The sequence below is a fragment of the Triplophysa dalaica genome, chromosome 10 (genome assembly GCF_015846415.1).
Source record: "Triplophysa dalaica isolate WHDGS20190420 chromosome 10, ASM1584641v1, whole genome shotgun sequence".
Classification (NCBI taxonomy): Eukaryota; Metazoa; Chordata; class Actinopteri; order Cypriniformes; family Nemacheilidae; genus Triplophysa; species Triplophysa dalaica.
Window position 1 is genome coordinate 9510186 of NC_079551.1, and position 25878 is coordinate 9536063.

A 25878-nucleotide genomic window follows, 5' to 3' on the forward strand; every position below is an offset into this window, starting at 1 on the left:
TTATATTGTACGGACATTTCTCAAAATATCTTCTTATGTGTTCCACAGAAGAAAGAGTCATATACGGAGTTTTAAAAATGTATTTATAAATAAATGTATATTTTCCTTTTAATTCTAAAGAAGCCAAATATTTTCTTTGTCTAGGAATTGTGTTTGACCTGCCTTCATTCTGACTTATTCAAGCCTGGTGAGATAAAACAACAAACAAATCTGTGTATAAACAAAACAAGTCAAACGAATAAAACAAACAACAAAAGTTTTTCTCCTAACCAGCTGTGACTTCACTATGCCCCGCCTTCTGAGAAGTCTCCTCGGTCAAAATCCTGTTCCACATAACTGTAAACAAAATATCAAGTATTTTCCGATTGGCTGTGATTGTGTCATAACCGCAAGCCATTTCACGTCCTCCCTAAACAGATTTTTTTATTCTCGCTGAAAACTTCAAAACAAACATACGTCTGTAATAAATATCTTCTCTATTTGAAAACGATGGAAATCAAAGGTATGGTCTCGTTTTGAAAGCCAAGTATTCGTGTATGTGAAAGTGTGTCAGGTTGGGGGTGGAAGGAGGCAAAAACTGCAATAGCAATTTGGCCGAATCCTCAAGAGAGCTCATTTGGTAGAAGCGTGGAAGCGAAATCTGGGGGTTCAGCGGCCCCGAACAACGCTGATCAGAGCGACGGTCTCCAGAGTCATGGCAGAAGTCGACACGACGGTCGATTCCAGCACAGCTGCAGCAGGCCTGAAATGAACAATACACATCCTCTGGCTCCCATTCTTAAGCACACTATTCCATGTCATTTTCCAGTAAAGGAAAAAGAGAAACAGACAGGAGAGAGATGGAGAGAAACAGATATCCAGTTTATTATTTTGTCCGCCCACATGCTCACATGACCACCGCGTGCGAATTGATTGTCCATTTGCTGGAATTAATCTTAAATACTTGACACTTAAAGTAACAGTTCACCTTAAAATGAAAATGATTTCATCCTTTATTTACTCTCATGTCATTCCAAACCTCCAGAACACAAAAGAAGATATTTTGAAGAATGTTGGTAACCAAACAATACAGACCCCTCTAAATGGACATTTCTCAAAATATCTTCTTTTGTGTTCCAGAAGAAATAGTCACAATTCAGGTTTTAAATGATATAAGAGTGAATAAATGATGACAACAACATCTTTGGGTGTGCTATAAATTGTAGATTTGTTGCATATTGTTGCACATAGCTAACCTGACACAACGTTAGGTAAAACGTTGACACGGCGTTAGATTAACGTTAGTTAAAAGAAAGGCAGAAAAATCTCCACGGAGTTCTCTCGGTACTGCGACAGACGAAGATGGAGACGCTCATTTTCAAAACTCGGGCACAAATTACGGTCTTGTTTTACCAGCTCTGTGACTAACAGACAAGTAGCAATATTAATGTAATCTCAACTCATCAGCTGGCTAATGGAACATTCACGTCGGCTAATCGTTTTCTCCCATTAGCATTCCGCTTCCTCCCCATCTCGGAAGTCCGCAATTACGCCCGTGCACACAGCTGATTTGGAAGTCATTCTTGCTTGCACCATTGTCCATATTTCAGCCGCTTAATTGGGTATGAATATAACAGGCACATTACCTAACGGATGTATTTACTTCATTAGTCTGATCATAACTAGATCCTTACCGTATAATGTATGGATCGAAAGAAAAAGTAATGAACATGGAGTAACAGTATGCGAGTTGTTTAACAGAAATGTGTGTGTGTCTGTTCACGGCCTCAGTTGGAAAATCTGAACAACCATTGGCCTACTTTAGAAACCTGACAGAAAGTGTTATTTAAAGACCGTGTCCCGCTGTGTCGTCTGCTTGGCTTTTTATTCCTGTTGCAACTGTTACTGGGCTGTTGTGATGAGCATTGCAGTGGTCCAAAGGCATCGGACTTTTGACAAGTATGAATGGCTTGGCTTTTCTAATGCCTCTCTCCCTGATTCACTCTCTCCCTCTCCACAGGCTTTTCCCTTGAGCTCCTTAAGTAAAAAGCAGCCCACCCTGCTGGTTGTTTGTGGCCCTGAGCAGAACGGCTCCATCGGTCTGGTGTGTGCCCGCCATCTGCGCATATTTGTAAGTACAGGGAACAGGGAAGGGCGCGACGATGGTTGGATGGTGGTGAAAGTACACTAGATGTCATAATAGCAGCTTGTTGAAACGTTTAACGATAACACCAGTGGTGGACATTAAAGTATCTGTACCTTATAAGTACATTTTATTTGGGAAAATAGGTTTTTCACTACATTCTTTAACTGCTCTACATTTCATTTAAATACATACCATCAAATAAAATGATAATTCACATAAATTGGCAGTCTTTTTCTGTAATTTGATGTTTTTTTATCGGAGTATTCAGAGGTATGAGGAAGAATCTCCATCATTATATTATATGTGAAACACATGAAAACATTATAGTATATATCTGTAAATAACAGTTTTTTATGGTGTAAGATGCGATTGCAGTGTGCGATTCAAGAACATCTGGTTTAAATAAACCTACTAATTTCCTTTAAGTATCACACAAAATGAATTGAAAGCAGCTCTGGGTTCAACAATGCATTCATTACAGAACATTACTGAAGTAAAACTAAACATTTTTCCTTTTTTATTTTGCTGTTGTAGTACTATTTTTAACACAAATGAAAATGGTCCTCTGTTTTAATACAAGCTCCTGTTCTTTTTGTTAATGATTCGTCAGTGCACGTTGATCCAAAGAAAGTCTTCCATCTTTCATCTTCAATGAAATGTTATGACTTGAACCACTTAAACAACTTTCCTTTTCAAATGATGTCATCAAGCCCTCTTTTTATTTAACCCCACTCCTACAACCATGTCATGTAGAGACCCTCATTCACAATCAAATCTATTTCCAATACATAAAATCATTAAAAAACATGTTTCGTACAGAATTAGCGTGTCACATCCCATCACAAAAACGATATTAAAAATAAACAGCATCTATATGTTTATTTCAAGTTCACCATACACCTCTGTGAGGGTCGATTTATGAATCATCAGTATTCCCCTATTAAACATATCTGTTAAAGTTATTCCCCTCTCAAGAAGTGAGGTTTGGCCGGGTACATTATTGGATACTTGGAATAAATAAAACACTCATCTCTCTGTCCAAGGGAAAGAGAGGAACACAATAGTGGATCGTCACATGATGTCTGCTGGTTTATACATTCCCAGTACACATCTGCACAGGCTCCTGTGTCTGAACCGAGGTTATGTAACAAATACATTAAGTTTTACTGCTGGATTGTAATGAATTTAATCAGTGATTTTATCCCGTATCCCCAGCCAGCGTTTCTCTTTTTTGCTCTTCATACCTCCACGGCCCAGTAAATAATAATTATTTAATAAAATAAAACAATGGTAGAAAAATGATTTGTTACATCTTTAATATTTCTGTCTTAATTATATTTGTTTTGTAAGTTCAAAACATAATTTGATCCTTTACTAATACGTGCCTAAGCACAGGTATCAAGGATCGCTGTCCTAAGCAAGTTTCGAAATGTAAATTTTAGCACTCATGAATCACTTCAAATGTTTTTTTTTAATGAAATGATGAGGTAATTACATGATGAGGCTGATTTATGAGCTCCGATTCTTCCGTATATCCCAGCACATCCACACGGGGACTAAATAAATCAACTGTCTGGTTCATGTGCAGCTGCCACATAATACATTTCCAAATGTCTGTTTCCTTCATTCCTTTTCTTTATTTGATCATGTTTCTTACGGTGGCCGGAAGGTCCTTACAAAGAGATCTTATTAAAACCAAAAACTATCTCTTAAAAAATTCTCACATCGTATGCTCAAGCATTTTGAAAAATTTGAAATAACAATGAAAATGTTTTTTTCTCACATGTAGGAATACGAGCCCACGATTTTCTATCCAAAGCGTTCGACTCAGAGTTTGCACCAGGACTTCACCATTCAGTGCGAGAAAATGGACATCCCATTTCTTTCCTATCTTCCAACGGAGGTAGATGTGCAAATCGGGAATGACAAAAGTTTAGGCGGCTGTCAAAAATGTCAATATGATACTCGTTTATTTTGATCCTAACCGACTTCCATTTGATCTTCTGACCAGGTCCAGCTGTTAAACGATGCCTACAATCTGGTGATCGACGCCATCATGGGACCAGAAGCTGACCACAATGATGTAAAAGAGCCTTATGCTGGGATGCTGGTGACTCTGAAACAGGTCAAAGTCCCCATCGTCAGTGTGGACGTACCCTCAGGTAGTTGCTCATTTAACACACTGTCCATCATTTATGACTATTTCTACATGTGGCTTCTTATGGGTGTTTTGATTTAACGACAAAATATGATGCACAAATGGTGTCACATTCACAAAAGTTAAATTATTCAAGGTCCAGTGTATGAAATTTTGCGGCATCTAGTGGTAAGGTTGCACATTGCAACCAACAGCTAACTCCATCCCTCCCTCAATTTTGAAGCACTACAGCTGCTCTCACAGGACTAATGTCATCATGTTTTCATTCTTTGTCGAAGGAGATATCGTATTTATGAAACTCACTCTGTTGAGCAGTTTGTCCGTTCAGGGCTACTGATGAAACAACATGGTGAATTCCATGTAATGGGACCCTGCGGTGTATGTAGATAGAAATATCTCTTTCGAAGGTAATAAAAAACATAATGCTTCATTGTGTAAAGTCTTAATACACCTCTGAAGACATAGTTCTGTATATTATATTGCATTTCTGTCAATAGATCTTCCAAAAAATCACACACTGGACCTTTAGGCAAAAGCTTACAGACGAAAACATTTTGTGTAAATGGTCTCAATCTGTTCAGAGGACTGTTTCGGTTCTTTTGCTTTGACCTCAGGTAATCATTACAGAAATGTGAATTAAAATGCTCAGTTCTTCAGCACATGTTAGTAAGATGCTAGCAAAACAACCAAAACAGATCTTCTTTTAACAAACAGATTTGAACAAACAGATTAGATTTTAAAGGGATAGTGCACCCAAAAATCTTTCCAGGTCATTTCAAACCTGTTTGAATTTCTTCTTTAGAATACAAAAGAAGTTATTTTGAAGAATGTTGGTAGCCAAACAACATTGGCCCCCATTGACTTCGATTATATGAACGCAAAACCACTGAGACATTTCTATAAATATCTTCTTTTGTGTTCCCCATAAGAAAGTCATATACAAGATGACAAAAGGGTAAATAAATGAAGCAAAAGGTTTTTGTGTGAACTATCCCTTTAATAAAAGGTGTATCATAATAGACAGTGTGGAAATGTATGTTTAGTGAACGTTATTTGTCTAATTCGTGACAGCTTATCTTCTGTACCACTGACCATGTACAAAACGTTAATTTACATAATAAGGTGTTAAATCCTGTTTGCTGCTACTTTGTATATTTGTGCTTTGTGAGTCTCGTGACGCTTGTAATAGGTGAAACTTCCCTCGTAAATGCTATTAAAACAATTTAACCAGCCACCAGTTGAATTTAAAGGATTAATGCTGAAGTGAGTAATTTTTAATGTCAAGATACATGTTTCCTGTCTATATGCATTGTATGCCTCGGTTGCACTATTAAAATCATTGCCTGACAATATAGGCTGAATCAAAGCTGTTAGATTGGGGTGGAGCTATCTGTTTGGTCAACCAATAGCTGACGGCATTAGAGGAAATCCGTCTGAAATCATTATTGTTTTGGTGAATATAGTTTTGTATTAATAACTAGCATTAACATATACTTGCAAATATCTGTTAGATACATAATGCTTGAGAAACACAGACGTATAGTGAATTACTAATTGGTGGTACATTCTTGTAAGCATACGAAACAGTCATTATTTAATTGGGCTGCAACACCTCGAAAGACATTTCCATGACAGAATCTCGACTTTATGGAGTCGTCTCAGATAAATAATTTGACCAGAGTTGACCTTTAAGTGTAAATCTGTTGTCCTGGACCCTTAAGTGTTTGCATAGCAGACAAATTATCAAATAAAAGTATACACAACCATTATGTCATCCGGATACTTGATTTGAAAATTGCAGCCGATGGCTTACACATTGCATTTTTTTGCGCCTTTCTCCAGATGACCATGATGTTATGAATGATCTCTGCGAGCCAGTTTTCCACCTCTTATCTGGACGAATCCAGAAACAGCGTTATGTTTTACTTCATGCACGAAGCCGTCGATTGTTTTTCAAGCGTACTCTTCTTGTCTTTCTTTTTTGAAGGTTGGGATGCGGATGAACCAGACAAAGATGGAATCAATCCAGACGTTCTCGTCTCCCTGACAGCCCCCAAAAAGTGTGCAACAGGTTTCTCGGGAAAGCATTTTCTGGCGGGACGATTCCTGCCATATGACATTCAGAAAAAATATGAACTGAATCTGCCAGAATTCCCAGGCACGGATTGCGTTATACAACTGTAGCGGATTGTAATAAACCTGTATTTTGGATAAAAAGGATCATGTTTTACCCTTTTGTATTTTATAGATTGTTCTGTGGCATTCTGTTACAAATATAAATATGGCAAACTTTAGGTAGATCTGAGGAGATGGGTTTACGATGACCAACTGAAGCTGCAGAAATGAGTAAAAAGTCTCTTGAGGTCTCCAATTAAAAAATACACAAAATGTTGAAAATCTTTAAAGGTGAAGTGTGTCATTTCTACGCCAGCTGTGTCACCATAACAAAACCTTTCCAGTTTTTTTTATAACATCACAGATCCAATGTGTTTACAAAAACGTTTACGCTTTTTAAACAAATAAATCTGCAAATTGTTTAAAAATGTCGCAAAAATTCACACTTCACCTTTAATGTTGGATAATGTTCCAAGTGCATTACCCTGATAGTGCCTCCGAATGTTTACAACACCTAAAAAAACAATGTCACTCCAATACAAAGTAGTAGACGATATTCTGACAATGAAAAACGTGTGTGTATATTATTTTGTTTTTACTGTACAATGTACACATTTGTTTACCTGGATGTTTACAAGCTGAATGAAGTTGAGAGATCTGACGTTCAAATAAATGATCTATGTAAAAACAGTTCTCCACGTTAATTGAAATTCAAATGTCGGAAATTCGAAGTTGAAAAAATGCGGATGTTATTATTCCGACAGGACTGTTGGATCGGCAAGCTATTGGAATATGCGACCCATTAGCCAATATTTGGGAACAAAAGGGTAGCTAAGAGCTTTAGACCGTACAGTATATTATTTCTTCCCAGAGATTTATTTGAAAGTATGGAAAAAGCATGGGTGATATAAAGGAATGTTTGAGGAATGGTTACAGTAGGTGAGCAGTAGCAGTGTAATGACGCATCATAAATGCCCCGTGGGCCATTAAGGGATGTAAACGTGAGATCCCAAAATTAGGCATGACGACCTCCAAAATCAAAACTTATTATAGACAGACATACAGGGATATTTCAAGTACACATTCTACATTTCTGTCCACCCCGTCTGAAGGCCAAATGCAAGTTTATTGTCATTTAATAAGAATAGGGAGCCTGCAAAACTTAACGGGCAAGAGAAATCATACGCGGTCAATATGGTGACAAGGAAAATATGAAGATCTGTTTAGACTGAAAGAATCGGGAAAATATTTTGGCTTCCTGACTACTGTTTATTCGGTTTTGTTTATATTTGCCATCTTTGACCTTCACGATTTCTGATTTTGACTCATTTTGTGTAATGTCCCGTCACAGACCACAATGTCTCAATTTGAAACACGATATATCAAATTTTTGCCAAAATAATATCAAAGTCGGTCGGTGGACATGTGTTATGTTCCAGACCGTACTGTACATGTTGCATGCATGGGAACATTTACAGTACAAATAGTTAGACACAATTACCTCTGCTTATGAGCCATGAGACTTCAAAGTGTCTGGCTCTGGCCCACCAGACAACCCATTCCAACATACCCATCTTGCATTTTACGACTTAATATAGGCAAACCCCCTGCTATTGACAAATTGTGCAAAAATCAATTAAAGGTCCAGTGTATTTAAGGTAGTGGCATCTAGCGGTGAGGTTATGAATTACAACAAACTCAATCAACCCCTCCCCATTTGAAGAGCTACGCTTGGCTGACACGGACCTAAGATGTCGTCACGTTTACACTTCTTTGGCGAAGGAAATAATGTATTTACGAAACGTGCTCTGTAGAGAAGTTTGTCCGTTTAGGGCTACTGTAGAAATAACATGGTGAATTCCGTGCAGGGAGACCTGGGGTGTATGTAGATAGAAATAGCTCGCTCGAAGGTGATAAAAATAACGCTTCATTATCTAAAGTCTCAATACACCTCTGAAGACATAGTTATACATATAGAAATTTTATCATTTGCATTTTGCATTTCTGATTCTCTGTAAAACATGGACCATCAAACAACACATCGCCTTTAAACAATACGAAAGAGTTATTGCGTGTGGGGATCCGTGACAGATGATGTATTACTAAATGTAAACCATTCTGTTGTTTACAACCCACCTTTTGTGGCTTGTTTATTTTTACCAAGCAGGTGCTTCATGTCACGGTCTGTTAATGAGTCATGTCGTACGTTTCAGGAGCATTCCGGAAATGCTCTACGAGGATGTTCAGTCCAGCTCCTTGAGGGCGGTTTAAGTCCAACTTTAATCAAACACATCTGTAAAGTCAAGCCATCCTAGAGATTTTGGTGGTTTTTGTGCAGTAAGGTCTGCACAACGGTGACCCTCCAGGAGCAAGACTGGATACCCCTGTATTGCAAAGTTGCACGCCATAGCAAAACATAAATGAAAATCTGCTGCAAAATGAATTTTAAATTGAAGTCATCTGCCAACGATACTGCGCGTTAATGTCTTTATTTATAATCAAATTGACGACTATTTCAAGTAGGATGCCAGCCAGGAACATCATAAAACACACAATGTGATGTATTGTCCTCCTAACCGCGCATATGAAGTAATGAACTTGATGAAAAACAAAAACATAATGTTTTTCTGATGCAACCTTCACCTTTCTCCTACATCTGTGTGTTGTTCTTTGTCTGCTGGAATGATATAAAGACACAGATGTTAATGCACCAGCCAATGGCGAGCAAAAGGGGGCCGGGCTGGACCCCTCTTCGCTCCATCCTGTCTTTTAAAACTCTGGGTACTTCACAGAACTCCATCAGACTTGAAGGACAGGGAAAACAATTTAAACGCTGATTTTCCATCAACTCACTCAAGAACTTGACATAACTGTCTATTTTAAAAAAATTCTCCCCTTTTTATTTATTTCTTTTTTGTTACCAGTGGTGTCCCGTCAGCGACAGTATGTGGAACATCCCAGTGGTGACATTGGTCCTGTCTACTCTGTTTGTATCGTGTCTGGCACAAGGTAATGTAAAAAGGCTTTAACGTTTTATTTATTTTGTTTGATTTTTTATTATGTACATTTTGGACAGAGCTGTCAGCACCTGAGTCTTGCAGAAACAGCGTGATTAGGTGTTTTACAGCAGAGCACTGTAACTACATTGAAAGGGTGATGTTAAGTCATGAAAATGTTTGCTTGCATAATAATTTGTGTGACTACTTTTATTGTCTAATATTGTAAAAACATGGGATATTATGTTATACAGCTAGAGGGGAAGATTTGAACTAATAAATGTTAGATGCTGATGAAAGATGATGCTGGTGTTGATGATGTGAATTGTGATCAACTACATTTGGCTCCAGCTGTTTTTTTTCAACAAAACAATTACAAGAATTCACTAAATTAATTTTCAAGTCGAAATGGCACCTTGTTCTATTGCTCATACTAAATTTACAAAGGTTTAACTATAAGTTAAACTATAAACTACACTTTTACTATAATAAAACTTTTGTTGATTTCCCAAGTGATTTTACACAGTGTCAAAAACAACTCTCCATGAATTTTAAATGGCAGCACAGGCTTACATTCTGACATTTATGAAAGAAAAATCATTCACAGTTCACTGTTATATAATATTTAATGGCAAATGTGCATCAGCCTTTGGTTCATCCCGCAAAAGTATCCGTGTCCCAGCATCACTCCAAAAACCTCTGCTGTGGAAACCAACGTAGCGACGACACCGAGGCAATTTATTATTTTCAGACTGACAGTCTCAAAACACTGGAAAGTCACCGGGGTTTTATTCATCTTTGCTCTTTATTATCCTTCTCTTTCGTCTCCTGTCGACCTCGCGCTCGTCGGAATTTATTACCTGCTGAGACAGACTCTGCATCCGCGCGCGCCCGTGGCACGGAAAAAAGCGTGCGCGACGTCTTTGAAGACTTTAACCATAAGGATCTGAAAATATGGGTTAAAATAACCAGATGTCAACAGTAATGAGCTGTTAACCCGCGTATCCGTGCCAGTTTCATCCAGGGCACGGCGGAGTCATTTTCACCGCTCCAAAGTAAATATTACCGCTTTCTAATCTCTTAACGATTCATCCGCCAGATGCTTCGCTTTGCTCTGAAGTCCTGATGCCCAGCAACGTCGATCTCTGTTGCTTTGATGTGAAAAAAGGAAATAGTGATCAAAGTCGATATGCCAGTTTGCTCTCCGTCGCGATGTTGGGGTCACACGTGTCACCCCACTGAGCGCGCTTCTAGTTTCGCGCGTAACTTCTTAATTCTGAATAAAGTCTTCTCGTTTCTACACATGCAATACGATAAAAAAAACAGTTCAAAGGCAAAACTAAACAACTTAAAACATTTCAGGCACAACAATCGGGAGTCAAGAGTTAAGTTGAGAATAATGGAGCAGATTCACTTCAGAGGCAATGGAACAGTCAATGGCTCTTGATCTTGTCTTCAACCCAGTCAGACTGATCACCATCCCAGTCTTCCATTAGAACACACCTTAGTCAGTACACGCGTCAGATACGCAAAACTACTACCACATGTATGCCGTTCCAGGATAAACACACACTCATAAAACCACTTTAGTGTGCGCATTTGCATCCATTAAAGCATGATGGGATGTGGAATGCGCTTCCATGACCACCATCCGGGCACGGTGCCTGTTTAAATGAAATGCCGTTGATTTCAAACAAATGCCTGCTTGTTGCCGATGTCAAGGACAGTGAATTAAACCTGTTAAAGTCATTTTCAAGCTTTCTGCATGTAAGTGTATGGGAGAGTCAGTGAGGAACTACATGACGTGCCCAAAGGTTTTTCGTTGTCCTTTCGGAAGAGCCTGGAAAATTCTGAGATTTGCATAAAGCACTAATGACGGTTAACGTTTCACAATGTTTTCATTGTTTTGTTTCTCGGTATGACTTTATTCAGACGTGAGAAAAAAGAAAGAAAAGTATGAAGACGAAAGCAAGTGGAAATGGGACCGAAACACTCGTTGCCTGCGTAAGCAACCTAGTTGACTGTATCTAGGCCATGCGCGCTCACCACTGGGCCGCAACTTTGACGTAGAGCTTTTAATAAAGCCCAACCTTGTAATGTCTTGAATCGCTTCTGGCTTGGACCGCAATACTCCAAATGCACATTAAAAAGTGGGAATGTCTTAATAAATGGGCATACTTGCGTGAATGGATTATATGTGTATGACTATTGGATATTGTGCTGTAAGCTTTATGAGGTGGCGCGAGATGTCTGAAAAGAGTAATGATACGGAATTTTATAATGTGGGATAAAACTCCTGGCACAAATATTGGTACAAAGTAATCATTCAATTGCTGACCCGAGTTATAAGCAGCATCTTGTGCGTGAGCCAGCCACCAAAATAAACTCGTCATGAGCTGTTTGTTATGGGAGGGTAGAGTGTCAGTCTATGTTGGGAGTTCAATGATGTGCTCCCAATTGCCTGTTGGGTATTTTTAGGTAGTGTTAACTAATTGTTTCCACTGCAAAGCAAATAGGTTTCACACACCTGATCCCAATAACTCAATGTAACTGGGTGGGAATAGTACAAGGTTCCATTGAGGTCAGACACCGCTCTATTATAAGTCAGTAGTTCTTAGAATAGAGTGGCGTGATGGTTGTTGCCAGTTATATTTATGGCTACTGTTGGGGGTCAAGTGCTGTTTAAATTCTGTTTTAGTAAGTATTCTATATACATGAGTAGCTACGCGAACATAGATGCTTTTATTTGTTTTCTGCATTGCATCTCATTGAAGATATGGCTGCTAACTCAACAGGATAGACTTTTTAAACAGATTTTCAAATGTTGTGCATAGCTTCAAGTGATTGACATATCTGCTGCAGATAAGTACTTCAGTGTGTGTTCTTAGAGTAATGCCAGTAATGATCCAGTGTCAAGACACTGTGCTGTTTTTACTTGAGGATGTTAGGCTTGGCTTAACGTCTACACGTCAACCCTGGGGGGAAAAAAAGGTTGAATGAAATCCTCATCCAATGACCAAATCTCCTTATCACATTACACTTGTTCATTTATAAACAGGTTCTGGAAATTAATTCAGGGATTTACTGTCGGCACACGGGACGTGTGGTTCGCATGCAACACTGTAGGTTTTCTGTCTTGGAAGCGAGATTTTCTGATAATGTCTCATCTAGAAAGCATGAGAAAACATGTGTTTGTCCCTGTCTTTTCTTCTTTGAGGCTTTGGTTTGTAAGTGTCTCCAGCTTGATTCTGAATGAAGGGAATCCTTTTGTGAAGCACACGGTGTGTGTGTTACTTTTGTGTAGACGATTGTGCTTTCCAGATGTGACAGTGTGAGTTTCAAAGTTTCCGGCATGTCACCTCGAGAGGTGCAGCAAGACAGCATGTGTCCTGCTAAGGCCGGTCACTAGACTGAGGAAACGGCTGAATGCTAAGCTGATAAAAGTAGGCCAGTCGTTCCACTTGGACTCCAGTGGCACCAATACAGAGAGCACACACACAATAAAATCAGACACCCTTGGGCCAGCTTTAATATTGAATGTCTTTTGCACACATTCCATTTACTGCAAAGCCAAGTAAGATTTTCCAAACACATTTACAGACATGTCTGCAGTCTAAGGAACTTGCAAAGAATACGTTGTTCCGATCTTTAACACTGAAATGATTTCGGACTGTAATAGATCAACCAATCCTCAACACATTTTAGGAGCAAATTTTATTAGTCCCAAAGGGGTTGCAGATTTCGGTAATTCAATAAGCAGCCATTTTTCCCTTGGTAGCACCTTTTTCTGCCGAGTAAGATGTAATAAATGTTGCTTTCCCACAGGGCCTATCTGGGACAGCTCACATCTTCGAAGATTAAACCAAACAGACAGGAGCAGAAAACTGGCGTACAACAGCCTCTTAGAACCACAGACCACAGGTAGTTATGGTTAAATTAACTCATTTGCAGTGTTCGAGTCCATCCAAACCACACTTCGGATCTTTTTGATGATACGAAAAGTTTGATTTTAAAAAGTGATGTAAGCAATGAACTAGTCTGTATTTCTGGAGTAATCCGTCTTCATTAAACGTGCCATAATGATGTAAGCTGTTCGCCACTTTACTGCTAAAACAAAACATTGACTGTTTGAAGTACAAATGAGTTTACACATGCTCTTGATTTGACCGAGAGAATAAGTTGCCTGTATTGAGACAATTCAGAAAGATTTGACTTGAATGACCTTATCCAGTTCCTATTTCTCACAGGAGATCGTGACACGAAGCAATAAGCACTTGTGTCGGATTTTTTGGGACAGAGTAAAGCGAGCAGACAAAGGCGATGCAGAAATTTGACATAAATCACTCTAGCAGCCATTGCTGGGTCATTGGCAACACCAGACCGTTCTCATAAATGTCATACTGTTGTCTGTTCTGGTTAACGCAGGCGTGACTGAGTGGACATCCTGGTTTAACATCGATCATCCAGGAGGAAATGGGGACTACGAGAGGTTGGAGGCCATTCGCTTCTACTATCGGGAAAGGGTATGTGCACGACCTGTAGCCATGGAGGCCCGTACCACGGACTGGGTCGCAGCTGCGGATACAGGGGAGGTGGTACATTCCAGTTTGGAGAAAGGCTTCTGGTGCATCAATAAGGAGCAGTCATATGGCCGCAGTTGCTCCAACTACCATGTGCGATTCCAGTGTCCGCCAGGTACAATTAGTCAAGAGACAATCCATCAAAGCACTAAAGTGTATTCCATATGGAGTTATATGAGTGTGCATTTGTCTGTTGGAGAGATGAGGTTGGATGACTGTTGCTTTTTGTTCGCTTAAGTTCACTCCTTCTGGACCGAATGGGGCGGGTGGACGCCTTGCTCTGCCACTGCCTGTAATGATGTCGGAATCCAAGTTCGTCAGAGGAAATGCATGAGCACGCAGCCTCTTCCGTTACTGCTTTCTCCCATCTGTGTGGGTCCTCAAGTAGAACGGAGAGAGTGTTCGACCCCGCCATGCCAAGGTATAAGTCTTGACAGTTTTCCTGTAGTTTGATGGTTATCAGAAAATGTTCTTAATAATGCCGCTCACTTTGGAGACAAGCACATTTTTAGGATTATCTTCTGATAACATGAATTCGCGGCCTTCATTTCTCTCAGTTGAATTAACTGAAACATGGCCCTGTGTGTGTATTGCATCATTTTCTTTGATCGGAAAATCAATGCAACCACACTGGCAAAGCTGCTTTAGAATTCAGATGACCTATCTGATACAATTTGCTTTCCCGTATGTTTAAGGGATAATTCACCCCAAAATAAAAATTCTGTCATCATTTACTCATCCTCAAGTTGGTTCAAAAATGTATAAATATGTTGTTCTGCTTAAGCTAAACTGTCCCTTTAATTCACCGCTATTGTCCTTTGAATAATCAGCCATGTGGAGTAACTGGGGTTCCTGGAGCGCTTGCTCGGCGACCTGTGGGAAAGGTCGCAGGACAAGACGAAGAACCTGTCACAGATCTTCGACCAAGATCCAATGCACAGGACGACCCACAGAGGTCCAGAAGTGTGGAAACGCATGTCCAGGTATCGTATCTGACAAAAGTCACAAACTCTTTAAACCTGTTATTTCTTTTACTGTTAAAAAGCTGTGTTTTGTGTTTTCCAGTTGTGTGTAAACTCGACTGTACTGAGGGGCGTCCCAGTAAAGACTGCAGCTACTGCATCTGTCAAGGACCGACATTACACGGGGAGGTCTTAAGTGTCACAGGTGTACCAGTGGCTGGTGCTACAGTGGCTCTAGCTAATCAAACTAAAATCATCCGTGCCCAAACTGATGCCCAGGGTCATTTTAAGATTGATGAGCTATGTTCCACCCTGGAGACCAAAGTAATTGTCAGCAAAGAAAAGTTTGCTCCTGTCACAGTCCCTGTTTTCAGTAACACCACTGATACATACTGGGTACAGGCCATCTTACGATCCTCAGGTAGGTATATCGAAAGAATGAACCAAAATGGAAATAACATTTCCATTAGTAATGCTTTAATTGAATACATTTGAGTTACATGGTCACTTTGATTTAATAGGCTTTTTTCCAATGAACGTATCAAGATATTGCATTAGTGGTTCCTCTGTTTTTCAGAGAAACCATATATTGTGAAGCATCCAGAGGACAAAGTACGGTACAAGGGACAGCGTGCAAGTCTTTGCTGTACAGCAACTGGAATGCCTAAACCTGACAAATATTACTGGTAGAGAAAAAATGACATTTCATTACATTTGTTCCAAATATTGTGATAGTTTATTGAAGATATCACTTTGTTCGATTTCAAGGTACCACAATGGAACTTTACTAGATCGTGCCATATACAAGTATGATGAAAAATTGATATTGCGGGACCTGACACAAGAGCAGTCAGGACAGTATCACTGCAAAGCAACCAGTCCAGCAGGAAGCATCAAGTCTACATCAGCCCTTCTCACTGTTTTTGGTAAGTGCAGAACCATTTTAGTGGCGAACAGGGACAGGTCAATACGGCGTTTTTGCTAAATGTTTTTGAAGACGAAAAATAACCAGATTAAATACTATTACAGCTTCTAATGTAGAGTACAGTCTTTCGTAATGTTTAAGCTGGTAGAAAGACTGATTTCTAAACAAGGTACAACTGGCAAAAAGTCACAGTGGGCCGACTCTAAAATCATTAAATCACAGCCGTTTAGAGTTCTCTCCTATGAAAGTGAAATCCAAGCTTGACTATAAATTCTGTGTTTTAAGACAAGTATTCAGATTCAAGTATTTCAGATTCACAAAAACCACTACACAAAATGTATATTCCCATGATGCTTGTTACCTGAGATATAGATTGTCAGGAAGATTCTGCCAAGAAGTCTGCTAAAGCAATCAGCTCTTGGTTTCGTCTGAGGAATCTTCTCCACTTCTTAATCAATATGGCATATCGCTGAATGAAACACTACCAACTGTCACAGCAGATTAGGTTGATTAATGTATTTTGTGTTTGCTCCTGCTTCTAAACAACTGTTACAGTGGGAAAGTTTTTCCGTAAATTAGATTTCACATCCTCAAACGAAATTACATGGCTGCGGTCTCGAATAAGCGTCGGTTTACATGGAAAAACAAAACTCTTATGAATTAATGAACCATATTTACTGTACAGTGGTAATGTTGCAGCAATAACTCAAGTCAGTAACGTTAAGACATTAAGCTCCACAATGACATCATAAGTTTAAGTCATAACTAGCAATATGACATGGCAACCGCCACATAACCTAATAGTTGTTTGTGAGATCAGCTGCTGTGCTTAATATTTTTTGCAATTCTCAAATAATAACGTTTTTGTGGCTTATCAAAACCTTTCAGTCACATTGAAAAAAAATGTGTACTTAAGTGATCCAACATGATCCAGCATGTTCATCTTTATACAATGGTTTATTCCTCTTTAAACACTTTATTGAAACTAAAAAGAAATGATGAAATTAACCAACCCTATGTTTTTGTACACATCCATAAATGTTCTGTATGCCTGGAAAATGTAGCGCCCTAACCTGAAATTTCATGTTTCACAGCTAAAGGAACTCCAGCATGCAATGCTACACCTGAAACTCACCTGATCAAATTGCCCTCTGACTGCAGGCAGCCTACAACAGACTCCAAGTTTTACAATGCAGGTCGCTGTCCACACAACAAATGTCCTGGGTCATTGGACTTTGACATGCGCTGCAGAGATGGATCTGGCTTCTGCTGTGGGGTTAAACAAATGGAGCCTCGAGAGATCAAGTGTGGCCGGTACAATCTGCCTATCAAGGTTGTGAAGGAGTGTGGGTGTCAGACTTGCGTGGAGCCCAAAGTCCTTGTACGTGGAAGGGTGGTTGCAGTGGATGATGACGAACCCTTGCGTTTCGGACACATTTACTTGGGGAAAGAACGGGTCGGCACAACAGGATATCAGGGTGGGTTCACAATTCAGGTTTCTCCAGAGATGCAGCGACTTGTGGTAAACTTTGTTGACCCCTCTCAGAAGTTCATCGATACAATTAAAGTCTTCGTCTTTGACAAGAGAGGAGGGTCAGTCTATCACGATGTAAAAGTGATGAGAAAGCAGGAACCTATTGATATCAACGCTGCAGAAACTAATACAATTTATCTCGGAGAAATTGAAGGAGAGGACCCCATCGGTCAGCTGATTATACCTCCAAACTCTTTTCACAAAAACACAGGGGAGGTGTACGAAGGAACGGTCAAGGCCAGCGTCACGTTCCTTGACCCGCGCAACATCACCACGGCCGCTGCAACCCCGGGTGACCTCAACTTTGTTGATGATGACGGAGAAATGCTTCCTCTCAGGACATATGGAATGTTTTCGGTTGATTTCCGAGATGAGAAAAACCAGGAGGTTCTAGGTGCTGGCGGAGTCCAGGTCCTCCTTGATACAGAGCATGTCAAAATGCAGGAGCATATCCCTGCTATGAAACTCTGGTCCCTTCATCCGGACACGGGCATTTGGGAAGAGGAGAGTGGCTTTCAGCCCAAACAAACTACAATCACTGGTAATGGGAGGAACAAAAGAGAGGAGCGCACATTCCTTATAGGAAACATGGAAATCAGGGAACGTAGGATGTTCAACCTGGATGTACCTGAAAATCGCAGATGTTATGTAAAGGTGAGGGCCTATATGAGCGACAAGTTCCTGCCCTCTGAGCAACTAGAAGGAGTTGTTATAAGCCTGATAAACCTGGAGCCCAAGCCTGGCTACTCATCAAATCCGAGGGCCTGGGGTCGTTTTGACAGTGTGATAACAGGACAAAATGGTGCTTGTCTGCCAGCCTTCTGCGATGCTCAGAGAACTGACGCATACACTGCTTACATCACAGCCTTAATGGGGGGTGAGGAACTGGAAGCAGCTCCCTCATCACCAAAAATGAACCCAAACATTATTGGTGTGTCACAGCCATACTTGGGGAAGTTGGATTACCAGAGATCGGATCACGAAGATCCGGCGCTTAAAAAAACAGCATTCCGAATTAACCTAGCCAAACCCAACCCTAATAATTTTGATGAAACGAACGGGCCAATATATCCCTACCAGAATTTAATTACATGTGAAAATGCACCTGTTGATGCCAACCACTTTCGCTTTTTCCGTGTTGAAAAAGATAAATACGAGTATAACGTGGTGCCTTTTGAAGAGAGCGACCTCACCTCATGGACTGGGGATTATCTTTCCTGGTGGCCAAACCCACAGGAGTTCAGGGCTTGCTACATCAAGGTTAAAATTCAAGGAGCTTCAGAAATCATGGTGAGGTCAAGGAACCTTGGTGGCACTCACCCTCAAACCAGAGGTCAGATGTATGGCATTAGAGACATTCGAAGCACCCGTGACTTACACCAACCGAACACCTCCGCCGCTTGTCTTGAATTTAAGTGTAGCGGGATGCTTTTCGATCTTGCTACTGTCGACAAGACACTCATTTCCATCATCCCGCAAGCCAATTGCCGTCGGATAGGCATCAACAACCTCCTGCAAGAGTATCTCATAAAGCATCCACCTGCTCTTCAAAACAACGAGTCTCACTCGTTTAATATGTTAGCTCCTGTTGATCCCCTTGGACACAATTATGGAATATACACCGTCACAGACCAGAACCCACGCGTTGCCAAAGAGATCGCAATAGGCCGTTGCTTTGATGGCACCTCAGATGGTTTTTCCAGGGAGATGAAGTCAAATACTGGAGTGGCACTTACTTTCAGCTGCCCCAAAAGAACTGTGAATCGTGAGAGTTTATTCCAGCGCTTGCAAACAAATCCTGGCCTAACACTAACACAGATGGCACGGGAGATGAGGGAGTCCCAAGGACTTCAAGTCAGGCGAGGGTCAACCCAAATGGTGGCCTATCCGTTCGGCCAACAGGGCAGGAGCCAGAACCGCAGAGCCACGAACACTAACAGAAGACGACCAACTTCAAGGACACAACCAAGAAAGTAGATCTTCCTATAGGTAAGTTTTCTAAACTTTGTATACTCAGTAAACATGAAACATTACAACCTTAAACACAATCACGTTTATGTTTGTCATTTTCGTTTAGGTCTTTCAGGTTCAAGAGAACGAAGAAGAAAGTTTTACAAAACCTGCTATCGAAATCCCCAACTTGGTCAGCCTGGTGAATTTAGACTTGATTTATCTGAACACATTTAAACACTTGCTTCTTGAGTATGGAGAACTGTCGTCTCACAGTTCCCTTCTCAAAGTTTACTGCATTAAGATGTTTCTTGTATGATCAGTGCAAACCGGTTAAAAGTTTCATCCTGGATGATTTTATTTATTTTAATTATTTCAAATTTTGTGACAGCAGTACAGTCAACATCAATCTTTATGTAGACAACCCTTTACCTGTTTCTTTCAGTGTCTGACAGTAAGTCAAACAAGGGGTTGAGGTCAGATGTGATGGCTGCTAACTTTTGTTGTCGTTGACATTGTATGTAAAAAAAAACTGGATGCAATAAAGCAAACTTGAGGCCGCAAAGACATTCCAGTTACGATTTAGCCACCCTTCAGTCTGACCAAACCACAAGTGACCCCAGCCAAAAACAGCATCCTTTAACAAAACGGATTTTCAAACCAGACTAAACAAACCTGGGCTGAGACGTAATCAATAATTTTATGGTCCTACAGCATAACTTCAAACACAAACTGCAATGTGGTAAAACTGTTATGGCTGGCCTAATTAAAAGTTTTCTTTTGTTATGAAAACACAGTGCAGGTGTTCTACTCGTATGATAAAACTGATTGTATATTGTTTTTTGTGGGTCTCTGTCTTGTTTTTTTCTAGTGCAATATGTTGTTCCAATGACTTGAGAGCCCTAACAAAAATAGTCTATGTTATGAGCCAATCAACCATAGGTCTGTTTAAAACGTTGGGCAATCCCTTAGTAAGTGTATATCTGATTTTCAAATTATTCCATGCGAGGGAATCTGAGCATCTTGCCAAGCAAAAGCAGCCTCTTCTCATATTTAGCCATCTGACAATGCAACATAAACACAGTTGCAGTTTATGAAGTCTCTCTGGGATTGTTTGGAAACAATTTAAAAAATCCAACTGTGTCTTTTAAACATTTTACGAATCAGAGAAACTGTATTTATTGAATAACTTTTTGTGGGTTGCTTTGCAAATTGATTTTCATTATTGTTATTCATCTCTAATCCATTTATGGTTTACACCAACACAGGCTAGCAAGAGATTTTAAGGCTTCAAGTTGCATTGTGGGATTAAAGGCACGTTTGAATAAATAATGGTGCAAAAATTCATTACCTGTTTATCAAGAGATGAGTAGCTTAATGTGGGTCAAGTTTAAACAACACTTTGGAGGTAAATAAAATTAAATATTCTTTGAAATATAAAAACTCCCAAAAATTTCCAAAAAGTGCAAAGTTGTAATGCTTAGTCAAGACGAAATTGCAGACGCATACATTTAAATGATTTTTCATGTAAAAAGTATATATAATGTAACATAAAAGCAGTTTTTTAGTCGAGTGGTGCCGTGGAACCTAGATATAATGTTCATCTACATTCTTTCCAGTTTTTTGCTATAACCACAGCACGTCTTTAAACAAGTTAATAATGTTTCCATCCCAGACAGTCTCACCTAATTCTGAGTCATACAAATGTAACTTGAATAACTTTATCTAAACCTTTGTAATATATCCAATTACAGCATCTTTGGACTACAATCTGTACTGCTTTTTCTTCATAGGCAAGCTAGAGATCAGTGGGAGGATACTGAATGAAAATGGTGCTAAAAATTAGTTGGCCTCCGCAGTTTTCTGTCAAAAGAGTGTTTGTCGTCTGTTCAACTGTCGGGCTGGTCTCAGGGAGACTATAACTTTTACAGGAATCTCCTTTGACAAAATGTGTTGTTAACTCTACCGTTGTCTCCATTGCGATCCAAAAGTTGAATAGATGCCTGCCTCTTGAACATAATACATAAATAAATTCCTGAAAAATCCATAAGAATGTAAATGAAAGTGCATGAAGTTACCCGTCTTGCATTCTCAAAAGCCAGTTTTATGTGTAAATAGGGTATATGCACATGGGACGATGACGTTATTCCGGTAAAATCGCTGCCAGCTAGGTCAGGTCCGCTCTCATAGCACAAAGGTCAGCACTACGCGTGAGAATTTTTAAGTGCCTCTGAGTGCCTCTAGTAAGTGCAAAAGTTCACTTTCCTTTTTTCATATTTGTTAATGTACCTTGAAACAAATAGCCTGAAGTCCTTCTCCTTTTTGGTTGTCGACGTATGGCGAAGTGTTTGAATAATTAGAATCGTAATGTGCATCCTGATGCGAAACACCATTTTTCCCTATGCCGCCGGATGTAACAGAGCTGGCAGAGATTGTAGTATAAGGACGTCATGGGTTCGTGTGCATATACCCCATTGTGGAATACAATGTGTATGTCCATTTTTCTGGAATGTAAATAAAGATCTCTTCCAAACACGTTCTCTTGACATTGTTTTTATTACATTAAACATAAATACAACACAACATAACATAACTTATGACATAGTGAAGATAATAAATTAAAGAAGACTAGAAATTATATGAAGGCATCAACACAAGTTTTACAAGACATGTAAACATTTGAAAATAAGTGAAACAATATTAATCAAATTAAATTGTGAAAGGGGATTGTATTTACATTCTCAACAGATGTTAATGGCTGTCCTTTCCTAAAAGCCAATGACTAAACAATGCAAAGGTCGAATCAGAGATGCCATTTCGGTGGGTGCACAGAGTATGTCAGTTACCAGAACACTAGGGGGCCCAATAGTCATTACTTTGTAATTGTTTATTTATTTACTTTTAGGGCTGTCAAACGATTAATGGCATCCAGAGTAAAACTTTGTCTTAACATAATATATGTCTCCTATTTATATATATTTTGTATTTATTTAGATGTGTTTATATAAACGTTGGTTAATTTTCATATTTTTCTTAAAAATACGCATATATGTCTATGTGTTTATAAATACAAAATGAATATACACAGTACACAGACATACGTTATGAAAACACAAACTTTTATTCTGGATGATTAATCACGATTATTTGTTTGACAGCCCTATTTATTTTAAACTTACAGAAATGAACACATTCTCTTTCCTCACAAACCAAAGCTTGAATGACATGTTAGTCTACCATCTTTATTATGGAAACATTTAGATTTTTTATAACTCTGCTAAATATATTAGACTCCAGACCAAAAACTAGGTCTATAGTGTAAGACTGTAAGGCAGCTCTTAAGCACTCTTTGATGTATGCAGGCTTGTTATGGTGTTCAGTAGCTTAAATGTATTTCATTTTTCTTTACTGTTAAAGCATTCATGGAATGTAATGTCTTTCTAAAAACTGTTTGACATTTTATAATAAATGAGTGTTTACAATTATGCTTCTGAATCAAGGCTTATTTAGTTTAAATTTTAACTAAGTTGTGGCAACCACATTGAGCACATTATCCCTGAGTTCACTAAACATCTTACAACTATGAAGATATGCATATTAAAAAAAATATTATCAGAAAATCAATTGTGTTGTTTATCAAAGTGGCACTTCAAGTCATTTGTATTGGGAACCATTTAACAAATGAATACTACAGTATATTTGTCAAATAAAAATGAAGAAGTGGCTCATTTGACTAAACTTCTGTAATGCAGTTTAGTCAATGAGCCACTTCTTAATTTTTGAATGTTTCGCAAGTGATTCATACAAACGGATGGTTCTTTAGTTCTCTTTGACCAGGCTGAAAGGCTGCAATGACAGATCACTGGCGTGCTTGACATACACAGTACCGTTCTCCAATTTCACTTCATAAACCTGTTGCTAAAACAAAGGAAAAGTAAAAAATAGAGATGATGAAAAACACTGAGGATGCCTGCACAGAGTTATTTCTGCAGATGTAGATGAAATCCTGATGGTAAAAAGGTGATATACAAGCATAGCTTATGGTAGGTAGGGGTGGGAGTTGGGACCGTTGTCTAAAATCGGAACGTTTTAAGGCACTGATGCCCCCAGCAAGGATTGTTTTACCAAATCTTTTCTTTATATTGATTGGACTGAGGTCACCTTCACATCTAACCAGCCAATTGTTCACGTTCCCGTGAGATTTTAATTTAATGAAAGAGCAGATGTTCGACTATCATTAACATTTCATTTAGGAATTTGGCAGACGTTTTTATCCAAAGATGTTATGTAAATATCATAATTTTAGTTACATTTTTAAGCTTTTATCCTATCTTTACATAGGTATTTGCAATCCCCTGGGGTCGAACCCACAACCTTGTGTAGTTAACGCAATGCTCTTACCATTGAGCTACAGGAAAGCATATCGAAAATTAAGCCAAAATGCGAGCGGCTTGATTCGTAGAAATGAGAATTTCCACATGCCTGTTTGGCGGTGCTCATTTCTGTACGATTCTGTTGATGTGTATACCACTACTGTGTGAGATAATGTTTAGTGTCGCACGTCATTAAACTGATGGAACAACAGATGTGGTTTTAATACAAAAACATTGTCGGGAACTCTAAATTACAGACTATTGCTCTCTCGGTCCAAACTAATAATGTTTAAATAAATGGCTGGTTTTCCTGAACTGGCAAGTAAAGGTTTTGGGGCAATCTTCTGTCAATGAGGGCGTTACATTAATTCAAGACGATGCAATATACAAGGCTCATGGGACTGTTGTAAATTATGTATTTTATATACATTTAAAGTACAAATGATGTTTTGTTAGAGGTCATAATTTGAGTTACGAGTTACATTTTTAAGTGTTTTACCTGTAAACCTGTGCTTGATTTTCCTGTCCTGAGGTTGAAGTCATAGTCATGCCAGGGACAGAAGACCTGAAGAACATCAGCCTCCTCAATATCTCCATCGCAGAGAGGACCACCTGGTAAAACCAAAGTCAACCACAAACTTAGCATTGTCTCACAACAATAACCATAATTAAACCATGATATTTGTAGTAAAACTATGGAAATACACAAGTCCACCAAAACAAGGCTAGAATACTAAAAACGTTAAATGTACATGGGTGTGCACAACTGTCATTTGACTTTTAAAAATATATTTTTATACAAATGGACAAAACGATGACGAGTTGTTCAATATAAACGCAGTATTTTTGTAAACGTCTATTCATGTTTACAATGCGTGTAATCGTTGGCAGATAGCTAGCTAGCTAAATTAGCTTAACATGCCAACGAAGTAGCATGCAAACGAGTAAAATAAGTGACGTCACATCATACCTGAATGCGCACAGCGCGCGTCCATCGCGAAGAATTCGCCGCTCACGTAGAAGAGACAAACATCCGCGTCGCGTCCATCAGATGAATACATCAGTCGGCATTTTTTCTTAGACAGCTCAGACAACGGGCCTATCTGCCTCCAGGATACACTCTTGTCATCTGGGGAAGTCATAATGGTGGGCTAAGCGAGGTCATTAATGCGTTTTGGGTTTTTTGTGGAAACGCGATTTAATTCATTTCGGATTGGTGATGTCTGGCTCGACTCCCATGGACCGGGATGTTGCTTCCTGGATGCTGTACTGCACGTTGCCACCGAACGGGGGTCTCCAAAGACTCCTAAACTGTGCCCTTAGGAAATTAACCTGTAGTATACTGGTTACTGTAGTATAGTAATTATAATAAGTTAGGTATTTGTAGTGAAAGCATACTGACTATATTTGCCTAATTTAAGATAATGTAGTTTAGGTAAAATCTGGTTTTAAATTATTTGCAACAGTTGTGTGAAGAATGATAAAGTTCCTTCTGGTGAAACCCTTATACAATTAACATGGTGTCATTACATTAAAATCATATGATTTGATGAAAAATTTGTCATAATTTGAGGATTTTGATAGTATTCAATTAATTACCACACACTTGGGATAAAACATCAGAATATATTCATTTAAAAGAATGGCTGTTTTTTGGAAGCTGTTTTGAATGAAAACAAAGTAAAAAAAAAGCGATTCTGGTAACAATTATGCGAGCACTCCAAATATTGAGATGTAAAATGAAATTAAGACATTCCTAAATTTAGGAAAACTGATCTGGCAGATTAAGTCACATATTGCAATACACAGAACTCGAAGTCCAAGAAAAATGCTTTCAGTTGACTCAAACAGCAAACAATGAAAATAACCGAAGCAGATGTTTTTCAAGCCTTTCTTTGATTTCCACTTGTGTGTTTCGTAATCAACTTTTTCATTTCACCATCTTATGAATTCTCCATGAACAACGCTATCTGTTCCATAAACATGAACCATTACAGTCCACAACCAAAGCGCAGATAGACCACGGTGCAATTTCATATTTCATTGTACCAACTGAATTGATTTTATTCTCACTATACAGTGCCAATAATTCATTTTTAAATTGATGTCGTCAAGCAATTAGCTTACAATGAGCTTGCCTACTGGATGGAATATATATAA

General features: G+C 39.0%; 3 protein-coding genes across 3 annotated transcripts in view; 2 read left to right on the forward strand and 1 right to left on the reverse strand.

Annotated features, from left to right (window-relative positions):
* The window catches only part of yjefn3 (YjeF N-terminal domain containing 3), a 29445-nt gene extending 22354 nt beyond the window's left edge, over positions 1 to 7091 (forward strand). The window contains exons 3-6 of the mRNA XM_056758788.1: positions 2000 to 2110; positions 3915 to 4028; positions 4137 to 4287; positions 6271 to 7091. Of these exons, the coding sequence (XP_056614766.1) occupies positions 2000 to 2110; positions 3915 to 4028; positions 4137 to 4287; positions 6271 to 6467 (573 nt within the window). The 3' untranslated portion in view covers positions 6468 to 7091. The remainder of the gene's footprint in view (positions 1 to 1999; positions 2111 to 3914; positions 4029 to 4136; positions 4288 to 6270) is intronic.
* Positions 7092 to 7207: 116 nt separating this feature from the next.
* On the forward strand, positions 7208 to 21809 carry cilp2 (cartilage intermediate layer protein 2). The gene is made up of 10 exons (XM_056758787.1): positions 7208 to 9407; positions 13220 to 13315; positions 13820 to 14089; positions 14213 to 14395; positions 14805 to 14957; positions 15040 to 15357; positions 15514 to 15622; positions 15705 to 15862; positions 16956 to 19384; positions 19473 to 21809. The coding sequence occupies exons 1-9, from the start codon at positions 9344 to 9346 to the stop codon at positions 19370 to 19372; spliced, it is 3768 nt and encodes a 1255-aa protein (XP_056614765.1). The 5' UTR covers positions 7208 to 9343; the 3' UTR covers positions 19373 to 19384; positions 19473 to 21809.
* Positions 21810 to 21892: 83 nt separating this feature from the next.
* On the reverse strand, positions 21893 to 25030 carry si:ch211-212d10.2 (uncharacterized protein LOC557710 homolog). Its single transcript, XM_056759269.1, has 3 exons — positions 24689 to 25030; positions 24218 to 24330; positions 21893 to 23263 (listed from the first exon to the last, which is right to left on the reverse strand). The coding sequence occupies exons 1-3, from the start codon at positions 24858 to 24860 to the stop codon at positions 23165 to 23167; spliced, it is 384 nt and encodes a 127-aa protein (XP_056615247.1). The 5' UTR covers positions 24861 to 25030; the 3' UTR covers positions 21893 to 23164.
* Positions 25031 to 25878: the final 848 nt, after the last annotated feature.

Excerpts from the sequence above, each read along its gene's own strand:
- si:ch211-212d10.2 (XM_056759269.1), bottom strand. The coding sequence starts at position 24,860 with ATGACTTCCCCAGATGACAAGAGTGTATCCTGGAGGCAGATAGGCCCG. Across the intron at positions 24,331-24,688 it reads CGCGCGCTGTGCGCATTCAG|GTGGTCCTCTCTGCGATGGA; the intron begins GTATGATGTGAC and ends TGGTTTTACCAG. Across the intron at positions 23,264-24,217 it reads AATCAAGCACAGGTTTACAG|CAACAGGTTTATGAAGTGAA; the intron begins GTAAAACACTTA and ends CCTTTGTTTTAG.
- cilp2 (XM_056758787.1), top strand. The coding sequence starts at position 9,344 with ATGTGGAACATCCCAGTGGTGACATTGGTCCTGTCTACTCTGTTTGTA. Across the intron at positions 14,958-15,039 it reads GTGTGGAAACGCATGTCCAG|TTGTGTGTAAACTCGACTGT; the intron begins GTATCGTATCTG and ends TGTGTTTTCCAG. Across the intron at positions 15,623-15,704 it reads AAACCTGACAAATATTACTG|GTACCACAATGGAACTTTAC; the intron begins GTAGAGAAAAAA and ends TTCGATTTCAAG.